The sequence below is a fragment of the Vipera ursinii genome (genome assembly GCF_947247035.1).
Source record: "Vipera ursinii genome assembly, chromosome: 12".
NCBI lineage: Eukaryota > Metazoa > Chordata > Lepidosauria > Squamata > Viperidae > Vipera > Vipera ursinii.
In genome coordinates this window covers 16,482,905-16,507,318 of record NC_139525.1, presented here as the reverse complement: position 1 = coordinate 16,507,318, position 24,414 = coordinate 16,482,905, and the positions used below count along the sequence as shown (strand labels likewise).

Sequence of the window (24,414 nt, the reverse complement as noted above, 5' to 3'; positions counted from 1 at the left end):
CGTGAGTGCTGCTTCCTTGCAATTGCCATCAGGCAGAGAAAGCAAAATTAAAAGTACAGGCTCTCTTCTGTTCCCTCAAGTTAATCTCAGCACTGGGAACTTGATGGGCACCTCTAAGTATTTTTGCAATAACAGGGAAGTATTGTGCTACTTTCTCCTGATTTTTTTTAAAAAATCTCAATTGAGTCTACAGCCCTGAATTTCTAGTGATCTCCATCCAGGTACTGGTCATAGTGGATCTTGCTTAAATGCAAGGATGGCTAGGTATTAACAGGGCAGATCCATTTCACTGGCTCCGTTGAGAAGACATTTTTGCTTCATTCCTGATTTATTCCTTTAACAACTGTGACCACCAATTTCAGAATAAATTATAGCTGTAACACTAACAACTACAACCACATTCTACCTGGCTGTTATAATTACGAAGCCCAGCAGAGAGGAAGTGGTTAGGCTACATCCAGCCTCAAACTACCTTGAGCAAAGCAGATGATACCACAAGACAAGGATTAAGAGATGGCCAATTTAATCTGGGACACATTAGTTCAAACTATAAATCACAGCATCCTTACATCTGCAACAACTGTTCAACTGTTTAGTATATATAGCAGCATACAGAAAGCTGAAATACTAAAGCAATACTAGAAAAGATAAAAAGGAGAGATAAGCAAAACATTTCAAATTTAAAATGGGGAAGATCAAAACCATTGTTTCACATTTGAGTTAGATGTTTTAAATATTTTGTGTATTTCACAAACAAAACTTACAAGATCCTCTTTTCTGCTCATCTGCTCCAAAACCTGACAGATTTTCTTCATTTAAAATTAATTCCTGTCTATGGCAATATTAGTATAGCAGATAAACCTTTCTTCTCATGTCAATGGAGATTACTTCATTACTGCTCATGTAATTAGCATTACAAATATGCATCAGCCTTCTCCAGCTGGTGTCCTAAAGATGACAATGCTGGCAACAGATCACATGTTAAGGTGCCACAGATCTAGAAGAAAGTAGGTTTATGGCAACTGTACTAACTTCATGTATTAGAATCGATATAAATGTTGCTATTTGATACACAAATTATCCAAAATAGGGAAATAGCATCTAAAAGACAACTTTGGTGAGCTACAATCCACTTGATTGCATGTGAATTGATTCCTGAATATCGATAGTGAAATGAAAAGCTGAAGGTAAGAGGAAGACAATTTACTGACCAATTGTGTAAAAAAGGCAAATTTCTGTTTTGCATCAATGGACTGATTGATACGTGGGAGATAAAAGAATAAATCCTGACATGGTTTAATCCGCGAGAAATGTGTGGACCTTCCTGAAAGTTTCAGGGAGAGTGTATTTTTGCAAGACATTTGCTCAACCAGAGAAGAATCATTTGGGGAGCCCATTCCTGACTTCCATTTTTCTTTTCTGGTTTGGCTAAGACAGGCAGCCGGGCCAGGCTGTGGATGATGGAGAGCTCCGTGCGCTTGAATCTTGATCCGCAAGCACCAGGGAGAGAGCGGCGGGCCTTGACACAGCGGTGCAAGAGACGGAATTGGACTTCCTTCTCACAACCCAGCTGCGCCTCGAGGCTTCATCTTTCCCAAAAGGTTCGACTTCCGGACCCATTATGCTGCGCCCACGAGGAAGTCAGTCTGGTCACGTGTTCCGGCGGCGGAGGAAGAGGGATGCAGCCCATCCTTCAGGTAGGCAGTGCGAAAAGTGAAAGGGGGGGGCCGTTGGGGGGTTGGAAAAGAAAGGCATCTGGTTGGCCGGGGCGGATAGGTGTTGTAGTCCACACCCAGCCCTATCGCTTGTCAAGTCTGACAGTGAGAGGGCGGAGGCGGGGAGGGGAATCGATGAGGTTGCAGGCAGCTGTAAACCCCTCTATCCCTCTCCCCGTTTACAGAGAAGGGGGCGGCTGTGGATGATGGGTCTTGGAGCCCCGCGGGAAGACGAGAGCCGCAGGGACCAAATGGCGTTTCCGAACTGAAGCGGCTTCTCCGGCAGCGGAAAGAGATCCGGGGGCGCTTTTTTCCGCCTTGGGGAGAAGCCCCTCGAGCCGACCCAGAGACCCCCACCCCACCTCACTTGGCTCGCCTTCAAAATGGCCGCCCGGTGGCAGCCAGCGCATAGGGCCACTCCCTCCCAGCGCTCCGGACTCTATGATCCTCTCGCCTTTCCTTTCCGCTCTGCGCCATTCCAGCCGCTCCCTTCGGCCGAGCAACGTGACGGGAGAGGGGGACGGCGGGCCCAGGGCGCATGCGCACGTTGCGGGGCGTGGCGAGGGAAGCCGGTCGCGTCACTTCCTCTATTGCGCGGGCCGCCGCCCGGCAGCCGACCAATCAAGGCGTCGGCTTGCGCTCCCTCCCCCCCCGCCGTGCTCTCTCCTCCCTCCCGACTTACCCTCGCCGTTTCCGGCCCCGAGTTCCTTAGTAACAATGGAGCATAAAATGGCCGCTTGAGGGAGCGAAGCGGAGCCAGGAAGGGACGCCGAACCAGCCGCCGAACCAGCCAGGCTGAGGAGACGCGTCGGCGGGCGGAAGAAACGGGAGACGGGACGGAACGACGCCGCGGCCTCTGGGGCGGTACGAGGGGGCGCGGCGGCGGCGGCGGCCAGACTCTGGGCGGGCGGCTGAGCAGGGAGAGGGGCGGCGGGGCGGCGGCCTCGGGGAGGGGGGCGGCCTGTCGGGTCGAGCGGCAACGGGACCCTTCCCCCCCTTCCTCGCGAGGCGGGCGGCTCTCCCGATCCGCTGGATTACAACTCCCATCGCCCCTGGCCGGCGGGGCTGTCAGCCTCCCAGGCCTTCCCTCCGCTCGAAGGGAGGCCCGCCTTTGCCCCGCTTCGGGGGCTGCGGCGAGCGGCGGCCTCACTGGGCAAGCGCGAGGCCCGGGCCTGGCTTGGCGTTACCTCCCCAGGCCCGGGCCTCTCCGCTATCTCCAGTCATCGCGGCCCCGGCCTCAGTCGGGACACCCTCTCCGCCACGGCTCGATGCAAAGGAATCCGGCTTCTTAGTCTCCTCCGAGCCTCGGAGGGAGGGAGGGAGGGAGGGAAGGAAGGGTGGCTTGTGATGTGTCATGGCTGTTGGTTGAAAGTCACGGCTCTGACAGGAAACCCCCCCCCCCCAGCCTCTTTCGGTTCGTCAGGCCAAGTGTGTTCCTCTCCTTTCGCTTCTCCTTCAGCCCCCCCCCCCCCACCTTTTCGGGGGGGGATTTTTCTCCATGGGAATAAATCATTATTATTCAGGTGTGTCCATAGGGCGTAGTAGAGGCAGGAAGGGGGGAGCAGGGCCTGCTTTTTTCCCTTCCTGGGTCATCCCCTCTTGAGGGTCAAGGCTATTAATTTGGGGGGTTCCTTTATACTGCTTCCAAAAAAATCATGCCTGTCAATTACTGGTTTTAAATCTTGAGTTTATTTGGCCCCAAAATCAAATGGTAGTAATTGGGGTGGTCCTTGGTTCACCAACGTGCTTTCATCAAAGACCAGAAGGACACATTCGTAGTTAACTGTAGTGATCAGGACTCATTCAGATATTTGTCAGCCCCTAACCAAACAGGAAGCACCTAGTTTTATTATTTTATGCCTCCATCCTTTTGGGTTTCTGTGATTTGGACAGTCCAGCCACTTGTTAACAATACCACTTTATGATGACAGTGTCAATTATATTGAATGTGTGCAGGAATAGCTACCTTCGGGATGTAGCTAATTATATAGTAAATGTTGAGTTACTCCTAGTTTTGATATGGAGAATTTTAAATGGTTACGTTACTAGCTGTAAAGCTCTGGAGAGAAATTCAGATACTTTAATATGAAAATAATTGACATTTAAGTCAAATTACATTTGCTTTTAAATGAATCAGCTAGCTTATTATAGCTGCATTGTATGTGGCATTTAACTTTTTTTTTAAAGGTAAGAGTTACCCCAAACAACTTTTAATTCAAATTTGAGAAGTACATAGACAGGAACTATATTGCTAGCACCTACCAATTTGTTAACATCTGCTCTTTAGCATGCAGTGTTCTGCTTGGGATGTGGAAATGACTTAAGCCAAACTCTTTCAGAGAAGATGTGAAATTTGAAAGGAGGAGGTGGAAATGAGATTTGAATGAAGCTGGGTTGCAGTTCCAGTCATCAGTAACAGGAAGCCAATAGACCAGTGAGGTCACCTCCTCTTACAAAATTACCCAAAGTTGGTAGTCCTGGGGGAGTGAAAGCTGCAAGTGAGTGAGCAGTAGGTGAAGATTTTGTTTGAAAGGAAAAATAAGCTAATTCTTTTTAAAAAGATTTGGTGATGGCTTGCTTTGGATAATTACCAGGAGCATTGGTACAGTTAAATTTAATTACTGGTGTGCCCTGGCAGTCAACCATTTGTTATTTCTGTGCTTAATAACTGTTAAGCTTTATTTCTCTCCAGGGATGTCAGTGCTACTTAGGATGCAGTGTGAATCCCTGCCAAGTTGAGGAAAACTTCACACGAAGAGTTTCAATGTTTTGGTATACCAATTAGGCTGCTCTGGTTGGAGAAAAAAATGTCCTTTTATTTTTTCCAGCCAATATACCATTTTGAAAAAAACCTAACCTTTGGTAGCAAATCTACCAGAAATACATATAAAGTAACAGAAAAAAATAGAAAAAAGATTTAGAAGAATAGTGATTGAACTCTTTTAATAGTTGATTACATGAAAAAAATGCATTTAAATTCAGAAGTTTAACATTTGGAAGATTTGTCAACGTAAAACTATTTTAATCTAAGACGATTTGAAAGATCATCTACTACAGTAAAGTCATCTACTACAGTAAAGTTATATTTCGGAAAATATATAAGGATTGTTGGGCAATTTATAGCACATCTAGGCTTGAATGGAAAGTAGGCATTACAAGTGCACAGTTCTCAGTACCTCTAGAGGTTTCTGTTTTACTCATTCCTGTGTTCTGCAACTTCTAGTCAGAAAGGCAGTTTAGCTGCCTAGTGTTTGTTGACTTTTTTGCATTCTCCAGCCTTTGTTAAAAGATGAGAAGTGGGTCAGATATTTCCATCTTTTCTCTCCCCACTCCATTTTCCATAGTTTTATACCATAAAGCTTGCATTTCAGATTCTATCCCTGATTAGTACTTTCTGTGCCAATTGATAATTGTTTGACAATTATGAAATATTTGCATAAGGTGGTTCATGCTTAAGGCAACAACTGGAGGAAAAAAGACTTCGGCAGGAAAGGAATGTTTGGTCCAAACTTAATTACATAACAGTATCCAAGAGGTTCAAACCAACTTTTCTGTACTCAGTCAAAAATGACAGTAACAAAGGAAGAGCATGAGAAAGAGAAGAGAGTTGACATGCAAAGGGAACATAAGATGGTGGTTGGCATAATTAACACTTTCTTTTCAGTAGTTGAAAAGCTTGTACTAAAATTGCCTAAAACTGTAGATATTACAATCTGGGAGGTGCAACTTTGATTTATTTTTATTTTCCCCAGATAGCTAAAGTGATTAACTTTTGAAAAGTCGGGGAACTACAGTATATGTGTATGTTTACATGATCTTCTGAAGGCTTGATCTGGTTTCAGAATGATAAGAGACTGTTTGTTCTAACGTAATTTTTTGATGTCGATCAATTTTGTAAGCCTTGATATTCAGTTGGAGTCACTACTGTCTATCCTAGAAGACTTTCACGTGTGTAGAAAAACAGGCTAAAAGAGGCACAAATGTCCAGATCATTTCACACAAGCTTCAAAAAAAAATTTGGAAGATGATCTTGTGAAACATTTCTACAGGCAGAATGGTTTTCTTTCTTTTTTTTTTAAACCAGTGGGGAGATTCATGTAGAAGAAGCTGGCTGGTTGTGAGGATGGCAGGTGGGGTGAAATTTGTTCACTTTTTTGCTTTTTGAAAGACTTATCCTGAAGAATGGTTGGAATAAGGTATGTCTAGTCCAGAAAAGAAGGACTAAGGTGACATGGTAGTAGTCTTTCAATATTTGAGAGGCTGCCATAAAGAGGAGGGGGTCAACCTATTTTCCAAAGCACCAGAAGGCAAGACAAACAATGGAAATGGATGGAAACTAATCAAGGAGAGAAGCAACCCGGAACTAAGGAGAAACTTCCTAACAGGATAATCAACAGTAGAATAGCTTGCCTCCTGAAGTTGTGGGTGCTTCATGACGGGAGGTTTTTAAGAAGAGACTGGACAGCCACTTGTCTGAAATGATATAGGGTCTCCTGCTTTAGCAAGGGATTGGACTAGAAGACCTCCAAAGTCCCTCCCAATTCTGATATTCTGGTATTTATAATCTTATTTTTCTTTGACTTCAAAAAAAAACCAGACTTAGCCTAATGCAGGGATAGGCAACCTTGGCTCTTTTATGACTCGTGGACTTCAACTCCCAGAATTCCTGAGCCAGCATGGGAGGTGAAGTCCACGAGTCATAAAATAGCCAAGTTTGCCTATCCCTGGCCTAGTGCATCCATAAAACCTTTTGGCTGATTAGGCACCAAGTGCTGTCCCTATATTTTGACCTTCCAACTCCTATCAATTTCAATGCCCTTTCAGTCAGCGCAGTGGAACTTCCTAAAGGCCTTTGTATCTCTGACATTCTGACCTGTTTAATTGTTCTTCCCATCCGTTCCTTAATATATAGAAATTAAAAGAGCCCTTAATTTCACGAGGAACCACTTTTTAGACTGGCTTATAATGAATGGGGCCATGCAGACCTTGGGGTGATTTGATTTGAGCACAGCATCTGCCCAAAAGCTAATCTGATTCAGCTTGCTGATTCTAGGTAAAACAGCTCTATATTTTTTTTTTGAGTCAATCATCACCCTGAACAAGATAACTCCGAATGGATTCACAACTCTTTGCCAAGGACAAGTCAATCAATCAGTCACACTTTAAAACAGATTCCTTGTCTACCCACAGTAGGATGAAGGCCTCTTCTGTATGTTTCCAACCAATACACTCCTGGGCTTTCTTTTGCCAATTGGGCCTGCAATACTTGCAGATGTCATCAATCCATCTTGTTTTAGGTTTCTTTCATGGACGCTTTTGATCAAGTGGGATCCATTCTGTCGCTGCCTTGATCCACCTGTCTTCCATTCTTCTTGCTATGTGACCAGCCCATTCCCCTTTCAATGCTGTTACTCTTCTGATGGCCTCGTATACTTCCGTGTGTTCTCTAATCCACACGCAGGTCTTTCTACCTTGTCCTGTGATGCCGAGCATGTATCTTCCCATGGCTCTTTGGTGTCTCTGTAGTAGTAGTAGTAATACCTTTTATGCATCTATAACTACTCCAAGTAGTGCAGCATCAAAAATCGTGGTCACTACAATCCAAATTAAAATAGAAACTAAAATAGTCTTGGTAATCTGACCTGTGACATTTAATTACAGGTAGTCCTCGACTTACGACAGTTTGTTTAGTGACAGTCTGATGTGACAACAGCACTTTAAAAAGTGACTTATGATTGTTTTTCCACACCTATAACAGTTGCGGCAACCCCCCCCCCTCAATGGTCACAGGATCAAAACTCGGATGCTTGGCAACTGGCTCACATTTATGACGATGGCCGGGCCTCTTTTGCGACCGTCTGACAAGCAAAGTAAATAGGGAAGCCAGACTCACTTACCAGACCTGGCTAGTAACATAACAATTGCAGTGATTCACTTAACGGGGGCGAGAAAGGTCGTAAAATGGGGCAAAGCTCAATTAAAAAATTCTCATTTAGCCTCATAAATTTTGGGCTCAATAGTCATAAACTGAGGATTTTATGTGTAGTAAAATTGGTATTTAAACAGCAAAGCATTTCTGCACAACGTTAGTAGGGAGCCTCTTTCAGCCCAAAGACCAAATTGGTTCAGAGCAAGGGTGTCAGGGCTGCAAGTCCCCAGCAGGCATTTTGCTACAAAGCAGGCTCAGGCACTCTAACCTGACCCAGAATTGCAAGTCATACCAAAGATGTTGCTGTAATGTGGGCCATTGAATCATCATACAAAATTTATTTATTTTTTTAATTCAGAATCCTCAAAAATTAAAGAAATGTCAAAGTCCCAACTTGCTACATGTGGTATTGAGTTTTGGAGAAGAGAAGCAATGCCTCTTTCTTAACATTGTTGGTCCCCAGAAATCCTTGTCTCCAACGAGCAGTTGGGATTTAAAGTGGCCTTCACTGACCTCAGTGGGAGAAATATTTTTTTTATTGCCAAGATATTTTTTTTCATATGCCTTGCAACACTGACAAAAGGAAGATGAGTGCTTTTCTGCTCAGAAGTGACTCTTCAAAAAAGTCTGAACATTTTTGATGTTTTGTTAGAAATCCTCGTATAAAAAGATTGGAGGCCCATGTTTTGCTGTGCCTAGTCTTAACATTTGTTACAACTTCTTAAAATCCTATTTCAGCTGCATGTACAATGTCCAAAAAATTACAATAAATTAACCTTCATCACAATATTAACTCTCTCCCTCCTTCCAGTGATATATTTCAGATAATCTGGTTTTAGTTTTCTGCTTATCCATTTGGATGAAAGCAAGAGGCCTCTTATGATACGGTTCTCTAGGCACTAATCATTAGCTCCATTTAATTTAAAGAACAATTACAGTGGGTCATCTGAAAGGCAAATTTCTGATTGTCTGCCAAGCACTACTGCATTTTGGAAACTCTTCATTCAGTTTTGCTGATGGAATTGAACATTACAATTTAATAAGTGGATCCTGCTTTCACTAAGCTATGTTACGATGCTATTATTGTGAGTTGTGTTTATCTCAAGCCAGAAGAAGGCCTGTGATGTGTAGAGGCTTTTCCCCCTTATTTTACGAGCTCTTTTTTAAATCTAGTTCAATTACTAGATAATTGGATCCTGATTTTATAATGTGGTTTCCAGAGATTAGCTCCCTGCTTCGTATTTATCTCTTCAGTTATTCTCTCGGAAGCCTTCCAGATGTCTTCACAAAGACAAGTTAGGTGTGTAGTTGGAGGGAAGAAGACTCTGCTTAAGGAATGCTTCCTCCACAAGGATTGAAAATTAGCTCCTATACTGTACTAACGTCTTCTCATCCTCAAGCACTTTTGTTGATAAATGCCTGTATTAAAGCAGACGGCAGCTTTTGTTTCTTCTTCTAAATTTCTTTATGTAAGGAGTGCGCATGAAATGAGAAATTGGGGCTTGCCCTGATCCTGGAGCAAACATCACTGCTTGAAAAGTCTGAACCGTTTTGGATGAGCTAGCATAGGTAGGATATGGCTTGTGTGTCTCCGTGCCCTACCAATAATTTGGCCTGTATGCCAGTTTGTGCATTCTCTTCCCTTCTACCTTTCCTTGTTGCCACAGGTGGTCACTGCAGTATGGAACAAGCTGCAATATAGTACAATATATCCCACTTGTTTGTCCTCCCACCGGTGTTCTCCATATCTTGCTTATCCACACAGCTGCTATCCCAGGGATCCATCCTTGCTCTTGCCAAGGAATCCTCCAGCCTGGAATCCCCCCCCCATTTTGGTTCAAATCTAGAACATCCCCAAACTTCAAAATGTGAATTTTAGTCCTGACATGGACTGCAACTGACTCTTCTATGCAGAGTACAGTTCAAGTCATGGAAGACTTTTCTTATCTATTTTTCTGTTGTTTATTTTAATGCCTTTAAGCAATTTTGTAATCTATTTAGAGTACTTGAGTTTTGGGGGAATTATGAATGCACAACAAACCCCAAAGACACCTGTGTATTGGGAGTGGAAAGTAGGGTGGACGTGCAGACATTCTACATCTAATGAAGTCATGCTTTAGAAGTTTGCCCTGATTAGTGATGCCCATGGGACCTATAAAAGTCATTTTTCTTCCTTCTGTTCATCCAATCGGAGTAAACGTTTTAGGGATCACAGGATAACAGATTTGGGGTTTTGATGACTCAGCTTGAGCAAGTTTATTATATATTGGGAAAGATGAATTTGGAGATGGAAAAAAAAATCAATGGCTTTTTATTTTTTTGAAGTCACTCTGTAAGTTTAAATCTGAAGTTTTAGCCTATTTTAATCCACCTAATTCTCAGGAACAGTTTACGTTATTGGTGTTCAAGTACCCAAGTTGCTTGTCTCCTCAACTTTCTTTCTTTGGCATCGAAAACTTCCACTAATGTCTTCTGGAACTTAGAGTAATCCAGCTCAAAACTTCCTTCTCAGTCTACATTTTGTTTCCATACCTGAGTTTCCCAAGTATGGATACACCCATTTAAATTCTGATTCTAGTCTCCCCAAAGTATAGTACGTTGTTAAAAGAAAGCATTAAAAACAATATATCATTTGGGCAAAAAATGTTGAAAGGATGGTGTTTCGGTTCCAAGTACTGTTGTTGAAACCTGGCAAATAATAATCTCATTAAAGTTAAAAGTGAATATGATTTTTTTTATTTCTTAGATCTTTGCTGTGCAATATAGAGAGTGCTCTAGGACAGGACTTTTCAACCTTTTCACCCATTGTACCACTTTTAGGATATGGCAACATCCGAGTACCACCAGTCACCTAGCAAGGTTTGAAAAAACTTGATGACCAAAAAAAGGAAAAAAAGTGATGAAGTACAGGTAGTCCTCAACTTACAACAGTTTGCTTAGTGACTGTTCTAAGTTACAATGGCACTGAAAAAATGAATCAGTTGCCAAGCATCTGAATGTAAATCACAAGGCCCTGGAGATGCTGCAACATTCCAGCTGATCGGCATTTCTTCTGGGCTCTGAAGCGCAAGGATCAGCACCGAGCTCCAACTGGAGCCTGGCGCTGATCCTGGTGCTTCCGCTCAGCCCTGCAGCTCCAGCCATCTCACGCAGTGCTGCCACCGGTTCAGCTCATTCCCCTCCCCCACTACCACTTTTCTAGGATGGTCGCATACCACCTGCCAGGTGCCAATGTACCACAGGTGGCACCCGTACCACTGGTTGAAAAGCCCTGCTCTAGGAAACTGTTTCTAAATCTGTTTTGTTCCTATGTCCAAATAGGTATACGTGCGTGATGCATTGTAAATTAACCTGTAAATTATCTAACAAAATGAAATTCAATGGAGAGAAATAGAAGGTTCTACATTTAGGAAAGAAAAACTGAATATACAGGTACAGATTAGGTGAAACATGGCTCAGTAGTTGCAACTGTGAGAGGGATCTTGCAGTCCTAGTGGACAATCACTTAAATATGAGCCAGCAGCGTATGGTAGCAGCCAAAAAAGCTAATACAATCCTAGTCTGCATTAACACAGGGATAGAATCAAGATAATATGAAGTACCACTTTATAAAAAAGGATGTTGAGACTCTGGAAAGAGTGCAGAGAAGAGCAACAAGGATGGGCTGGAGGCTAAAACATACGAAGAACGGCTGCAGAAATTGTGTATGTAGTCAATGGGTTAGGATGCTGAGCCTGTCGATCAGAAGGTCGGCAGTTTGGCGGGTCGAATCCCGAGTGCCGCGTAACAGAGCGAGCGCCTGTTACTCGTCCCAGCTTCTGCCAACCTAGCAGTTCAAAAGCACGTAAAAATGCATGTAGAAAAATAGAGACCACCACGGTGGGAAGGTAACAGCGTTCCGTGCGCCTTTGGCGTCTAGTCATGCCGGCCACATGACCACGGAGACGTCCTCGGACAAGCGCTGGCTCTTCGGCTTTGAAATGGAGATGAGCACCGGCCCATAGAGTTGGAAACGACTAGCACGCATGTGTGGGGGAACCTTTACCTTTAGTCTAGTAAAAAGAAGGACTGGGGCCGGGGGTGACATGATAGCAGACATGATAGCAAAGAAAAGAGGGGGGTCAACTTATTTTCCAAAGCGCCTGAAGGCAGGACGAGAAGCAACGGATGGAAATTAATCAAGGAGAGAAGCAACCTAGAACTAAGGAGAAATTTCCTGACAGAGAATACTTTACCAGAAGTTGTAGTGGTCCATCACTGGAGGATTTAAGAAGAGATGAAATGATATAGGGCCTCTTGCTTGAGCAGGGGCTTGGACTAGAAGACCTCCAAGGTGCCTTCCAGCTCTTATTTTTCTCTTAAACCTCCCAACTTGGAGTTGCGGTCAGGTTTCTTCGTATTGCTAAAAGTGTAATTCAAAGGTTTATGAGTGGAATTATGTCCGTATTTGATTTTGATTCGAGTGCTGTATTTTTGCTTGCGTGTATTCGAATAGGTAGTGTAATCTCCCACATATTTTAGTTTTTAATAACACATGGTAATTACTTTTAGTGTATACTGTCTTGCCTCATTTTTTTTGTTCTTAGACGGTAATTGAGAATGAAGAATTTTACCAAATTCTTGGAGTCCTTCTTAAGCATTGTAAAGGATATTAATCACTGGTTACCTGTAAGATCATAAATAAGCAGAAAAATTTCTACACATCTTAGCCACTGATGACTAACATTGGCATTTGGTATCTAGTTACTTCCTGTTTATTGATATCCTGCATTTGCAAATTGCAGGGAGACCATTGTCTGTCCCTGACACTGTAATGATACTGGGGTAATATTGGAAGTGCTGCTTCCAAGTTTGGTGGGGGGAACTAAGGTAAAATAATAGCTTAGAATAAGTAAAGAAATTTCAGTGCACATAGTTGAAGGCCAAAAATTTGTTGCTGGTATTACTTCAGAATTGGTTATTGCCATAATTTGATGAGGAAGAAGGTTACTCAAACCTGTCTTCCTGAAACAGGAGTCACATGTTTTCTTTCTGCGTACAACTCTGCCTCAGAAACATGGTCAGTATTTGCTTCTTTGTACAGGTGCCTCAAACGAGCTGCTAATGCTTACTTTGCATGTTTTAAGAAGCAGTAATTCTGAGAGTAAAAAGTACAAGCTTATGTTTGGCCTACTTGTCATTTGGCATGTTAGCTGTTCCAAAAGCATCACTGTATTAAAAAAGGGTATGTATCAAATAGGAAAATATTGCTTTCTAAGAAGATTGTTAAAAATAATTAATTCTAATTAATTAATGGATATTAAAATAGCCATTATTGCGCCAGAACCAAATTTGTAACACTTTATGTTATAGAGCAGGGATCCCCAACCTCTGAGCTGCAGACTGACACCGGTCTGTGGCCCACCAGGAACTGGTCCACGCAAGTGAGCAAAGCCCCATCTGTGCATGTGTGGGATCTAGGCAACCCACAAAACCATGCCTTCCGGTCCGTGGAAAAACTGCCCTCCACGGAGCCAGTTTCTAGCGCCCAAAATGTTGAGGGCTGCTGTTATAGAGGATAATGGGAACATGTATCCGCCCTTTGATAATTCCCCTTTTTTTATAGTTAGCCATGCTGAGAATTTCTTACCACCCAAGTTATAGGAAAAAATGCAGCTAATAATCATCATCTTGCATCCAGAATGGTTTTCTGAACTATCCTGCCCACATCTCATCCTTCACCCAAATGCTCCTAGCCGATGGTACTAGGAAGAAGACCAGTACCAGCTGCTTTATTGGATAATCTACAGTTGTTGTTGTTGTTGTTGTTGTTTTTAAAAAGGGGGGGTAATGAGCTCAAAGGGCTATGAAAGTCCATATTTTGATTGAAGCTTGGGATAAAACTCTGGCACAGAAGCTGAAGGACCCTGTGTACTGAGATAGAGACATTTTAAGCTCAGGATATTTTGCATCTGTAGGTCATGACTTGCCTTTCTTTCAACAGTCCTATTTGTAGGTCAAAACAAACAGGCACAGGCATCTTCCTGATTCTGTAGTAGAAATCTGACACTCATTTGTCTCATCCTGGATGTCATGATTAAGATTCATCTCAGGGTGACTCATTAGATGAGCACATGGCTGGTTATGTATGTGATCCAGGTGAGGGATGTCTCACTCTTCCCCGTATCCGGATGTTGACATGGGAGGTTCGTCCTAAAGAAGATAAATTGCTCATCAAGCTAGAATCCAGGCATAAATGATACGCTGAAAAAGCCAATTGTTCAGGATATTGGCTGGTGACTTACAACAGTCCATTTAGTGATTGTTTGAAATTACAACAGCGCTAGAAAAAAGTGGCTTATGACTGTTTTTTCCACTTAGGACCATTGCAGCATTCCCAGGGTCACATGATCAAAATTCAGATGCTTGGCAACTGACTCACATTTATGGTTATGGCATCCTGGAGTCACATGATCCCATTTGGCTACCTTCTGACCAGCAAAGTCAACGGGGAAGCCAGATTCGTTTAGCAACTGTTACTGACTTAAGAACTGCAGTGATTCACTTAACAAGAAAGGTTGTAAAATGGGACAAAATTCACTTAACAGAAATGTTGGGCTCAATTGTGATTGTAAGTCGAGGACTGCCTGTATTATCAGACAGGTAGTGCTGATTGGACATACAGTAACATGCTTGGGGGCTGACTAGTGTTGAGCCATAGTGCAGGGCTTTTCAACCAGTGGTACGGGTACCACTTGTGGTACATTGGCACCTGGCAGGTGGTACGCTACCATCCTAGAAAAGTAGCAGGGGAGGGGAATGAGCTGAACCAGTGGCAGCACCGCACAAGTTATAGGAACGGCTGGAGCTGCAGGGCTGTCAGGGCTCAGCGGAAGTGCCAGAATCAGCACCAGGCTCCAGCTGGAGCTCGGCACTGATCCCGGCACATCTGCTGAGCCCAGAAGAAGCGCCGATCAGCTGGAATGTTGCAGCATCTCCAGGGTCTTGTGATTTACATTCAGATGCTTGGCAACTGATTCATCTTTATGACGGTCACAGTGTCCCAGGGTCATGTGAAGTGACCAAAACCTGCTACAAGCACCCAGCAGAGATGGGAGGGATAAAAACCAAACACCCCCCCACCCCTGCTGCCAAATCCTCAACAGAAATGCTCACAGCGACAGGAGGAAGAGCGCCGCCGGGCGGGCAGGCAGGTGTCTTGCTCGGCTGTGGCTTGGGGGGCACTTTTTTCAGTGCCATTGAAACTTTGAACAGTCACTAAGCAAATTGTTGTGAGTCGAGGACTACCTATACTTCATCACTTTTTTCCTTTTTTCTTTTTGGTGATCACGTTTTTGACACCTTGCTAGGCGACTGGTGGTACTTGGATGTTGCCATATCCTCTGTCAGTTTTAGATCTAACTTTCCCAGGAACCTTTTATCCAAGGCAGAACATAGCTCGGCGTAGCAGTGTCTGTGCTTAAGTGAATATCTACTCCTGAAAGCTCAGAAGACACAGTTGTGTGTCTTTAACAACAGATATGTAGAATTAAAGTGGATTGGAATGTGCTGAGAAATTGAGTCTTGGGTTAGTCCAGTGTTTCTCAACTTTGGCTGCTTGAAGATGTGTGGACGTCAACTCCCAGAATCCCCCTGCCAAGGTTGAGAAACACGGGGTTAGTCTAATTTAACCTGGTGTTGCTTAGCATCCTCTTATTCACACTCAGTGGAAATAATTATTTTACAGCCTCTATAAGAACTAGTGGCAGCTTCAGTCATTGTGATAATCTTAGTATTGGTCTGTCCCCTACTAAGGTCTCCTTGCATGATTAAATGGAGTTAGTTTAGCAACAGAACTATTGCTCTCAAATTGCTCTTGACTTCATTTGACCTGTCTGCCTTTGACCACAAAGTCATAGTTGAGATTATCTGCTCAAACAGTTATTCAACACACACTATTACCAGCAAGCTCTTCCGATGTGTGAGGTCCAATATTTTAGAATGAAAACATACCCAGCTGTGCCTGGGTGCTATGTAGTGTAGATGCTGGTGGCAGATGTCCATTTGGACTTCCTTTACCTCATTTGTGTGGTGAGGGAAATATAAAATACATGTACTTTTATCATGAGTGGAATAAATGGTGGTGAGGTGAATGTTCGTGTTGAAATCTATTTACAGCAGATTGTTTTTCCTGAATAAGTGATATAGCGAGCGCACCATTTATGCTAAGAGCAATATATGAGAAGATCTAGGTAATCTAGGTCTCCAAGGGAGATGGGGGAATTAGGAAATATGAAATATAAATAATAATTGGTTGAATCAGGTTGAGAACATGCCAGACTCTTTTATCTTCCACCATATTGGATGATTGATCATCCATGCTGTCATCTTCATGAAGTCTAATGCCTTAAATCACATTACCACTAATGGCTCCTTGACAAGATAGGCCATGTTCTGCTTTAAAAGAAGTGCTTTGCAGCTGATTCATAGCTTGGGTTGTAGAAGAGACAGACAATATCTAAAAAGGTCCTGTTGATGTTCTCAAGAGTTTGTTGCCTTTCCTCCTGCTGGTATCTTCATTGTAGCTAGGTAGCCCTACCTTTCAGCTTCAGGCTTAAAGTACACATCCTTGGGTGTAGAGCATTTTTTACGTATGTGTATTTTTGTGTTTTAGCGTTTTATGTTTATGGATGGTCTGGTGGGTTCTCTTGAATGCAGCACCTCTTATTCTGGACTAGATTTCAGAGGAGGCAATTCCTCCTGTGCTTATCCTCCATGTTGGCCCGTTCACAGGAGGAGGTGGTCTTACATTTGGGTCAGGGAAGAGCTTGTCCTCAGGACTGGGGCCCCAGCTACACCCTCCTCTGTCACGGGGCCGGCTGATGCCTCTATTCTGCCCAGCAGGCCCGGCCTGTTCTTACAATGAAGCTGTCTTGTTGTAAACACATTCCCAGCTTTTCTTCTGATTTCTGAAATTGCTACACAATTTTAGGCACTGTTACGCTGTTTACACAGACATTAAAACTACCCTGTGAACAGTTAACAGAATAAAAATAAACAGAAGATTCAAATGATATATCAATATCATAATGCATATCTACGTTGTGGACAGGTGTGCTCTTTTTAACCACAATTTGATTTCTGCAGCCTGCATGACATTCTGGAGTTTTTCTGTGTTCCCGTAGAGTGACGAGATAGATGCATATTCTTCACTGAAGTTTAGCTATATGGAGTATGGAGTTAAAACATCCCTCTCTCCAAAATTGGCTGATCTTTTTTTTTTACTTCTATTTTTTAGAAATATTTTCTACTTTTATCAACATGGAAAGCTCAGAGGCTAATAATAAAGGAAATATCAATCAGTCGGAAGCTCAGCGCCGGAGTCAACTGGACCGGTTGGACCGAGAAGAAGCTTTCTATCACTTTGTAAATAACCTGAGTGAAGAAGACTACAGGCTGATGAGAGATAACAACTTACTAGGCACTCCTGGTATGCCCTTTTCTTAGCTTGCCATTCAGACAGTAAGAATCTTGCCATCCCGCTGTTAATCCAGCAGTTATTTAATTTCAGTCGCTCACGATAGTTGTCATAGAGTCATGGCTCTGGAAGGGACCTTGGAGGTCTTCTAGTCCAACCCCCCTGCGAAAGATAGGAGTCCTTGTAGCATCCTGGACAAATAGGTGTCCAAATTTTTCTCGAAAAGCAAGGGAGCACCCAGAACTCCGGGAAGCAAGCTGTTTCATTAATGACTTGTTCTCACTGTTGGGAAGCTTCTCCTTAGTCCCAGGTTGGGTCTTCTACCCGTTGCTTTGTGTCCTGCCCTCAGGTGCTTTGGAGTATAAGGGATTACACACCTGTTTTGTATTAGTTACGCTTGTAAACCCAGGTACCCGGGTACCTCCAATATGGACTTTCCAAAAGAGCTTAACCTCTGCAACAAATACAACTGCAGACTTCCATTCCTGTCTTAAAAAAACCACACATCAGATCTTCCTTTTATTCTTTCCCACTCCTCAGAAGAAATTATTGTAATTGTTTTTAATCGTTTTACAATTGGTCGCCGCCCCAAATCATTTGTTTGAGTTGGGCGGCAATAGAAATGGAAATAAATGAATAAAATAGATTTTTAAAAAAGGAAGAAGTTAGCCACCAGTTCTCTTGAAGAAAAATTGCAGTATCAAAGCCAAGTTTATACAGTGATTCTCTTGAAAGAAAATCCTGTACAGATGCTAAGATGTTTGTGCTCTTAGTTAACAGATAAGAATCTATTAACTGCTCAGTAATCTTTCCGTGGTGGCGCATACGGTAAAGACTTTGCTCGCTAATGTAATAATTGGGCTATTTCCCGGAGCAATGGTATTCTAGAATTTCTTACACGACCAACTTAAAACATTTGACATTCCCACGTATCGCTTCTAATAGGTAAAGGTGTAGTGGGCATCAGTACCAAGTGTTGGTCAGCCACCTGATTTTTGACCATGTGGATAGCTTTATATTTTATAAGGTTAAAGCTGTGTTTTGTTTATTGGACAAATGTTTCTCGATCTCTTCCCCTGCTCCCCCTCAGCTGCTGAGATAAGACCATTTCCCTTTTTTGCTATTTTGCGCGCTCTGTAGATTTAATTCAATATTTTTTCATGCTCTTTCATACTCTCCCTTAAGAATAGTCTTCTTGGATAAACTACCCTCCGTTCATTTTCCCCGAATATGAGTGTTGCAGTTCTAATTTCTTGCCCTCTGCTCTTCACCGTCCACGCTCTGTTCTTTTCCCAGGCGGAAGTAGGCAAGCCAGATTTCCGCCTTCTCAAGTGTCTTCTCCCTCCATCTTTTCTTCTTTCTCTTTTCTCTTCTTCAGGCCTGCATGGTAACTTTCCGAGGGAGGGTGGTTGGGAGTATTGCCACGTGTCCACCCAAAACCCATCGCGGCTCTTTAAATGAAAATACAATCCCAATGTTAAACAGAGAAAGAATAATAGTAATCTTGGCGAACACATCTCTGCTTTGGTTCCCCTAGTGCTGCTGCACATGAGTGTGAATGACTTTCTCAGGAACACCTGCCCATTGTTTCCTCAGGTGAAATTACGGAGGAGGAGCTGCTAAGACGGCTGCAGCAAATTAAGGAGGGCCCACCTCAGCAGCCCACTGAAGACGCCAGAGGTAGGCACTGCTCTTCTAACCTTCCTGTGGCGACAGTCAGGTGGCACACCGCGTGACTTACAAAAGAAGCCATTCGAACTTAGCCGTTGTGCTTCTGTTGGGCCTCTGACTTCTGTTGTGGTGCCGTTTCTAGAGCTTACGTATTCATCTCCTTTGAAACGGCTTCTACAAAGCGAGGCAGACTGCCCTGTTCTTTTTCTCCTTTGTTCCTGGCTTAAGAGAGTGCGGCGGTGAGCATTCTGACTCTGCCGCGAACTTATTCAAAGCAGGCCTGCTTTACCCATGATAACCGCACGTGCCTATCTGATACCTTGGTTCAGATCTCTCTGGCCAAGCGTGCAGCCTCGATGTGTTAACATTGTAGAAGCAGTCCAGATGAAACCAGAGGCTGGGCTTATGCAATATCGCATGGATAAATGATTGCCTGGCAGATGTTCTAGTTTAGGGAATGGAATTCATTAAAATTATCGTAGTCCATTATCTTATTTCTTGACCTTTATGAAAATCAGTCATCTTGACTGATTTGCTGAAGTGTCCAGTGCTGGACAAATTATTATTTGTTGGTATAGTCTATTAAAGATGGTGACATTAATCTGTCCCATAGATATTGCTTTGATTAATTTAGGAAGGTATGGTGAGTTAAGCCTTTATGGTGTCCAAAAATTAGAAGAACAAATATATGTACTGCGGCCAAGAACCTTATTTTCTAAGATCATAACTTGTAAAGGGTTTGGAGAAAGTTTTTAGCCCAGAATCATTTCATTTGCCTAACTATAGCAGTTACTTTCCTTTGGCAGGTGCCGAATCCGCAGAAGACGTGTCTAATGGTGATTCCATAATAGATTGGCTTAATTCAGTTCGGCAAACTGGGAATACGACACGAAGTGGGCAGAGAGGCAACCAGTCGTGGAGAGCAGTAAGCCGGACTAATCCAAACAGCGGGGATTTCAGGTTTAGTTTGGAGATAAACGTCAACCGCAATAACGGGAACCCAAGTACAGAAACGGAGGGCGAGCCCCCCGCAGAGCCCCCCACCGGACAGGATCTAGAAAACAGCCAAAGTGACACTGAGACGTCGAGGTCTGCCTCTCCCCCGGCTCTAAGGCAGAGCTCCTCCCCTCCCGTGGCCAGGCAGCCTGAGCCGGAAATGAGTTACCCTGAAGAGCTGAACGAAGAGGCCTCTCTTCAGAGAGGCCAGAGAAGGTCCAGAAGCAGAAGCCCTGAGCAACGGAGGACTCGGGCAAGGACTGACAGAAGTAGATCCCCTCTTAATCCAGTGAGTGAATCTCCGCGCAGGATACATCACAACACGTCCTCTCAAACCCCTGATCTTCCCTTGGTCGGCGAAGCAGAAGGAAGTTCTAGAACGAGGCAGCATATGGTCATACGTCAGCATGCAGCAAATTCCGAGGCGCCCGCTGAGAACACTGTTCTCTTTTCCACCTCCGAAGCCAGGCCCGTCCCTCCGGCAGCGAGCTCTTCAGAAACGAGCGGCAGTGCGGACCCCCCGGCCCCCGGTCAGAGACCTCCGACCATCGTCCTCGACTTGCAAGTGAGACGGGTTCGTCCAGGAGAATACAGGCAGCGAGATAGCATAGCCAACCGAACGCGATCCAGGTCCCAGACTCCGAACAATACCGTCACGTACGAAAGTGAGCGAGGAGGGTTCAGACGTACCTTTTCACGCTCGGAAAGGGCGGGCGTGCGAACTTATGTCAGCACCATTAGGATCCCCATTCGAAGAATCCTGAACACGGGCCTGAGCGAGACCACCTCGGTTGCCATCCAAACCATGCTAAGACAAATCATGACTGGCTTTGGTGAGCTCAGTTACTTCATGTACAGCGATAGCGACGCCGATCCCGGGGTCTCCGCGCCGGCCCCAAATGTGGAAGTGGCCGAGCCCCCGGCTGGAGGGGGCAGCGGAAATAGCCATTTGAGCCCTGAAGGTCCTGAGGCTGGGTCGGGAGAAGCCTACGAAGGGGGCCCTGAAGGGGGCCCCATGGCCGGGCCAAGACGGGAAGGGCGGAACGCGAGGGGGTCCGTTACTTTTGAAGAAAGTGGCTCCTTGCCATTCCTTAGCTTGGCCCAGTTTTTCCTGCTCAATGAAGAAGATGATGACCAGCCCAGAGGACTCACCAAAGAACAAATTGACAACCTGGCCATGAGGAATTTTGGCGAGAGCGATGCTCTGAAAACCTGTAGCGTTTGTATCACCGAATACACCGAAGGGAATAAGCTTAGAAAACTCCCTTGCTCCCACGAGTATCATGTGCACTGCATAGATCGCTGGCTATCCGAGAATTCCACTTGCCCAATTTGCCGCCGCGCCGTCCTGGCTTCGGCTAACCGGGAGAGTGTGGTCTAACCCACCGTGGTTTCCTTTCAGCTTATTACATGGCGAGGGAGCAATGGGCAAGATGCTGCTTGCAACAGCCACTTTTTGTGTGGTGGTTATAAATACAAAAACAAAGAATAGTGTGATTTCCTCTTATGAAATGGAATTTCTTTTTTTTAAAAAAAAAAGCAAGAAACAAAACCACCTAAATTAGGGTTCCTAAAAATAAGACCAGGTTTGTGTTGTCAATTAAAAAAGGAAAGAGAAAAGTCTATATTTGCCCAAAGACACTTGGCTGTTGTATAGTTTCAGTTTCTCAACACAAATCAAGTTGTCAGTCCCTCCTGAGCCTAATGTGTGTTGAATGCTGGAGGCCTCGACTACGAGTCATTTAGCTGTCTGTATACAGCCTGTGCTTCACTGTGGATTAAAGCAAAACTGACTCTGCTCCCCTGGCAGAACAGTGAAATTAATCTCCCATGTCTGATTTTAGCTCCTTTCTCGTGTAGGGTATTGAATATGGTAATGTAAATAACACTAACCTCAGCCCCTCTCCCACTGTACAGCTGTCTTAAGCCCAACACTATGGCACGCCATAGAACGACCTGATAGTTTAACTGGGATATTTATCTTGCTGTGGAAATACCTTAATTAATTGCTTATGCTTGTTTAAATAAACACTTTTTGTTTTAAAAACAGTAAAGCTTTTTGTACAGGTCAGTGACTTTTCCACTGCGCTTTGGTGCAAACATTTTCAGAATTTAACCCTCCCCTGTGTTTAGCCACGAGAGCCCACGGTGTGGTTGCCCACCCTGGGCGAGCCTCATGGCAAAGAGCCCAGCTTTCGTCAGTATTTATTATTTAAAAAATAAATAAACATTGGGAAATTAAGATAACTTGAGCCGAGCAAGGACTCTGTGGCCTGAGATGCCTGCATCATTTGGATGCAGAGCGCTTTTTGGAAAGATTAAAGATGGCACGTTTCCTGCTGCAACAGGGGCTTTGCTCACCTGAGCCTTCCCAGTACAAATTTTCACTTTAGGTATAAAGTCAGGTTGCCAGGTTGCACGACAGCTTGCATTTGCACAACATACTCGAGCAAAATGTGATTGCTGGCTGCTTCGTGGCTCCTGAGCGTTGTGCAAATCCAAGTCGGTGTGTGGTTAGCTAATGACTCCGTACATTGTAAAACAATGTAATTGGATTGAGTGGGATAACCATGGTTCAGTTAGCCAGTGCAAGTTGCTGGGCCTTCTTTGGTCCCAGCTTTGCAAAGGTAGCTAGCTGGTTGTGTTGTTTTGGCATTGTGAAATCTGCTTATTATCTCTCTTGCTCTTAACGCAGACATTTTCTTTGTGCACCATATTTCTAACCACTGGGCATCAGGCATTTGTGGCTTTCAGCAAAACTTCTTTCTAGTGACTTGTATACTTTTAATTGGGATGTTTTAAAAGTTGTATCTCTGAAAGTTTAATTCCTTGCTTGGAGGTGGAAGGGAAGCTCTTTGGATGAAACCTACTGGGATTTTTTTTTTCCCCCTTTCAAGCAAGTGGTTTATCAAATTACGAATACATCAATTAGTCTTAAGGCAACTGCTTGGAAACACATCAGATTGTTTCTTCTATGCTGTATATATCCTAGGAATAATTTTTATTGAGTAAATAAATTGTGCTTTTGCTTAGATTTTGCTACCGTTTTTATCTTTCGTTATGCAAAGAAATGATTTTTCATTGGATATTTAAAAAAGTACATGAAGCACTTTTCTGCTGTGCCTAGTTAAGAATTGCAGCATGTTTTCTCCCTCTCCTACTGCCTCAAAAAAATTGGATTGTAATTAACATCAATGTTTTTGCTTCTCAAATGAATATTCTTACAAAGCGCTTTTTAAGTATTTTTTTTAAAATTAAACATGCAGTTATAAATAATTGCAAACCTATTGGGACATTTTAGTTTTAAACTTCGACAGCAATAACTGGAAGTAAATCTTCAGAAATGTTATTATTTGTTTCAAAACTTGCATTGAACGTGGGATCTCTGCTGTGGCTTTAGTTATACCCTAATTGGATTCCTAAAGATTCAGTGACACTCATCGATTGGTTATCTTTTTTTCTTGGCCTAAAGATGAGTCCCCTGTAGGACCCAATTTTTGTTCCTTGTTTGCATGAGATGGCAAAAATCACCTCAGATTATTGAAAGGCTGTAAACTGGTATTTGATTTCTACATCCCCTGCCCCCAATGGGAAGAGGATCATACTAGGAAATCTGGTTCTCGACGCAAAAAAAGCTAACAAGCTTTCCATAGTTTTGACTTCTTGTTCTTTCTGCCTCCATTTTAATAAAGTAAGCATGGAAGCTTAGGCTGATTTTAGTAACTCAATAAAAGAGCATATTGGTAGCTCAGGCTGAACTGTGGGGTCCTTGGTGCTGTCTGAGCTGGGTGGTTTTCTTGCAGACATTTCATGACCCAACTAGGTAACATTATCAGTGCTAGAAGGAAGTGGGGTTTTCTCCCTGTTTTTACACAATTGAACTGCAAGGCGATCAAACCGGTCAGTCCTAGAGGAGATCCACCCTGACTGCTCTTTAGAAAGCCAGATCCTGAAGCTAAAACTCAAATACTTTGGCCACCTTATGAGAAGAAAGGACTCGCTGGAGAAGAGCCTAATGCTGGGAAAGATTGAGGGCAAGAGAAGAAGGGGATGACAGAGAATGAGGTGGCTGGACGGAGTCACTGAAGCAGGAGGCGTGAGCTTAAAGGGACTCCAGAAGATGGTAGAGGACAGGAAGGCCTGGAGGAACGTTGTCCATGGGGTCGCGATGGGTCGGACACGACTTTGCAGCTAACAACAACAAATACACAATTGAGTATGAACAATTACAACTATATACCATTGTATATAAACAGAAAACCCCACTTCCTTCTAGCACTAATGGATGTTTTGGAACTTAGCCTGCATCAGTATAATTCTCTTGGTTTTGGTTGCCTTACAGCAGGGGTATTCAAACTTGGCCCTTTTATGACTTGTGGACTTAAAACTCCCAGAGTTCCTCAGCCAGCGTGCCATGTTTGAAGACCCCTGCCTTACAGTTTTCTTAAAAGCTCTGTTGTACAAATGAGGCTCCCACTTAATCAAGCATCTCTTCTCACACTGAAAAGCCCAAACATTGGTATTATCCTTTTCAGCTGTTCTTTGTGGCAATATACTCAAGTGACCTATTGACCACCCTCCAATATGGTACCCCCTGAAACGTGTTGGGACTTCAATTCCCAGAATTCCCAGCAACAGTCCAAATC

At 43.6% G+C, this 24,414-nt stretch overlaps 1 protein-coding gene across 2 annotated transcripts; it reads left to right on the top strand.

The window, feature by feature from the left end:
- Nucleotides 1–1,621: 1,621 nt before the first annotated feature.
- Nucleotides 1,622–23,020, top strand: RLIM (ring finger protein, LIM domain interacting; the record flags this gene model as incomplete). Of its 2 annotated transcripts, none has more annotated exons than XM_083372320.1 (4): nucleotides 1,622–1,697; nucleotides 16,922–17,113; nucleotides 18,698–18,781; nucleotides 19,579–22,972. In XM_083372320.1, the coding sequence occupies 4 exons, from the start codon at nucleotides 1,622–1,624 to the stop codon at nucleotides 21,147–21,149; spliced, it is 1,923 nt and encodes a 640-aa protein (XP_083228446.1). In that variant the 3' UTR covers nucleotides 21,150–22,972. The 2 variants fall into 2 exon arrangements, with proteins under 2 accessions (XP_083228446.1, XP_083228447.1); XM_083372321.1 differs by lacking the exon at nucleotides 1,622–1,697 and adding an exon at nucleotides 2,416–2,579 and having other exon boundaries at nucleotides 19,579–23,020.
- Nucleotides 23,021–24,414: the final 1,394 nt, after the last annotated feature.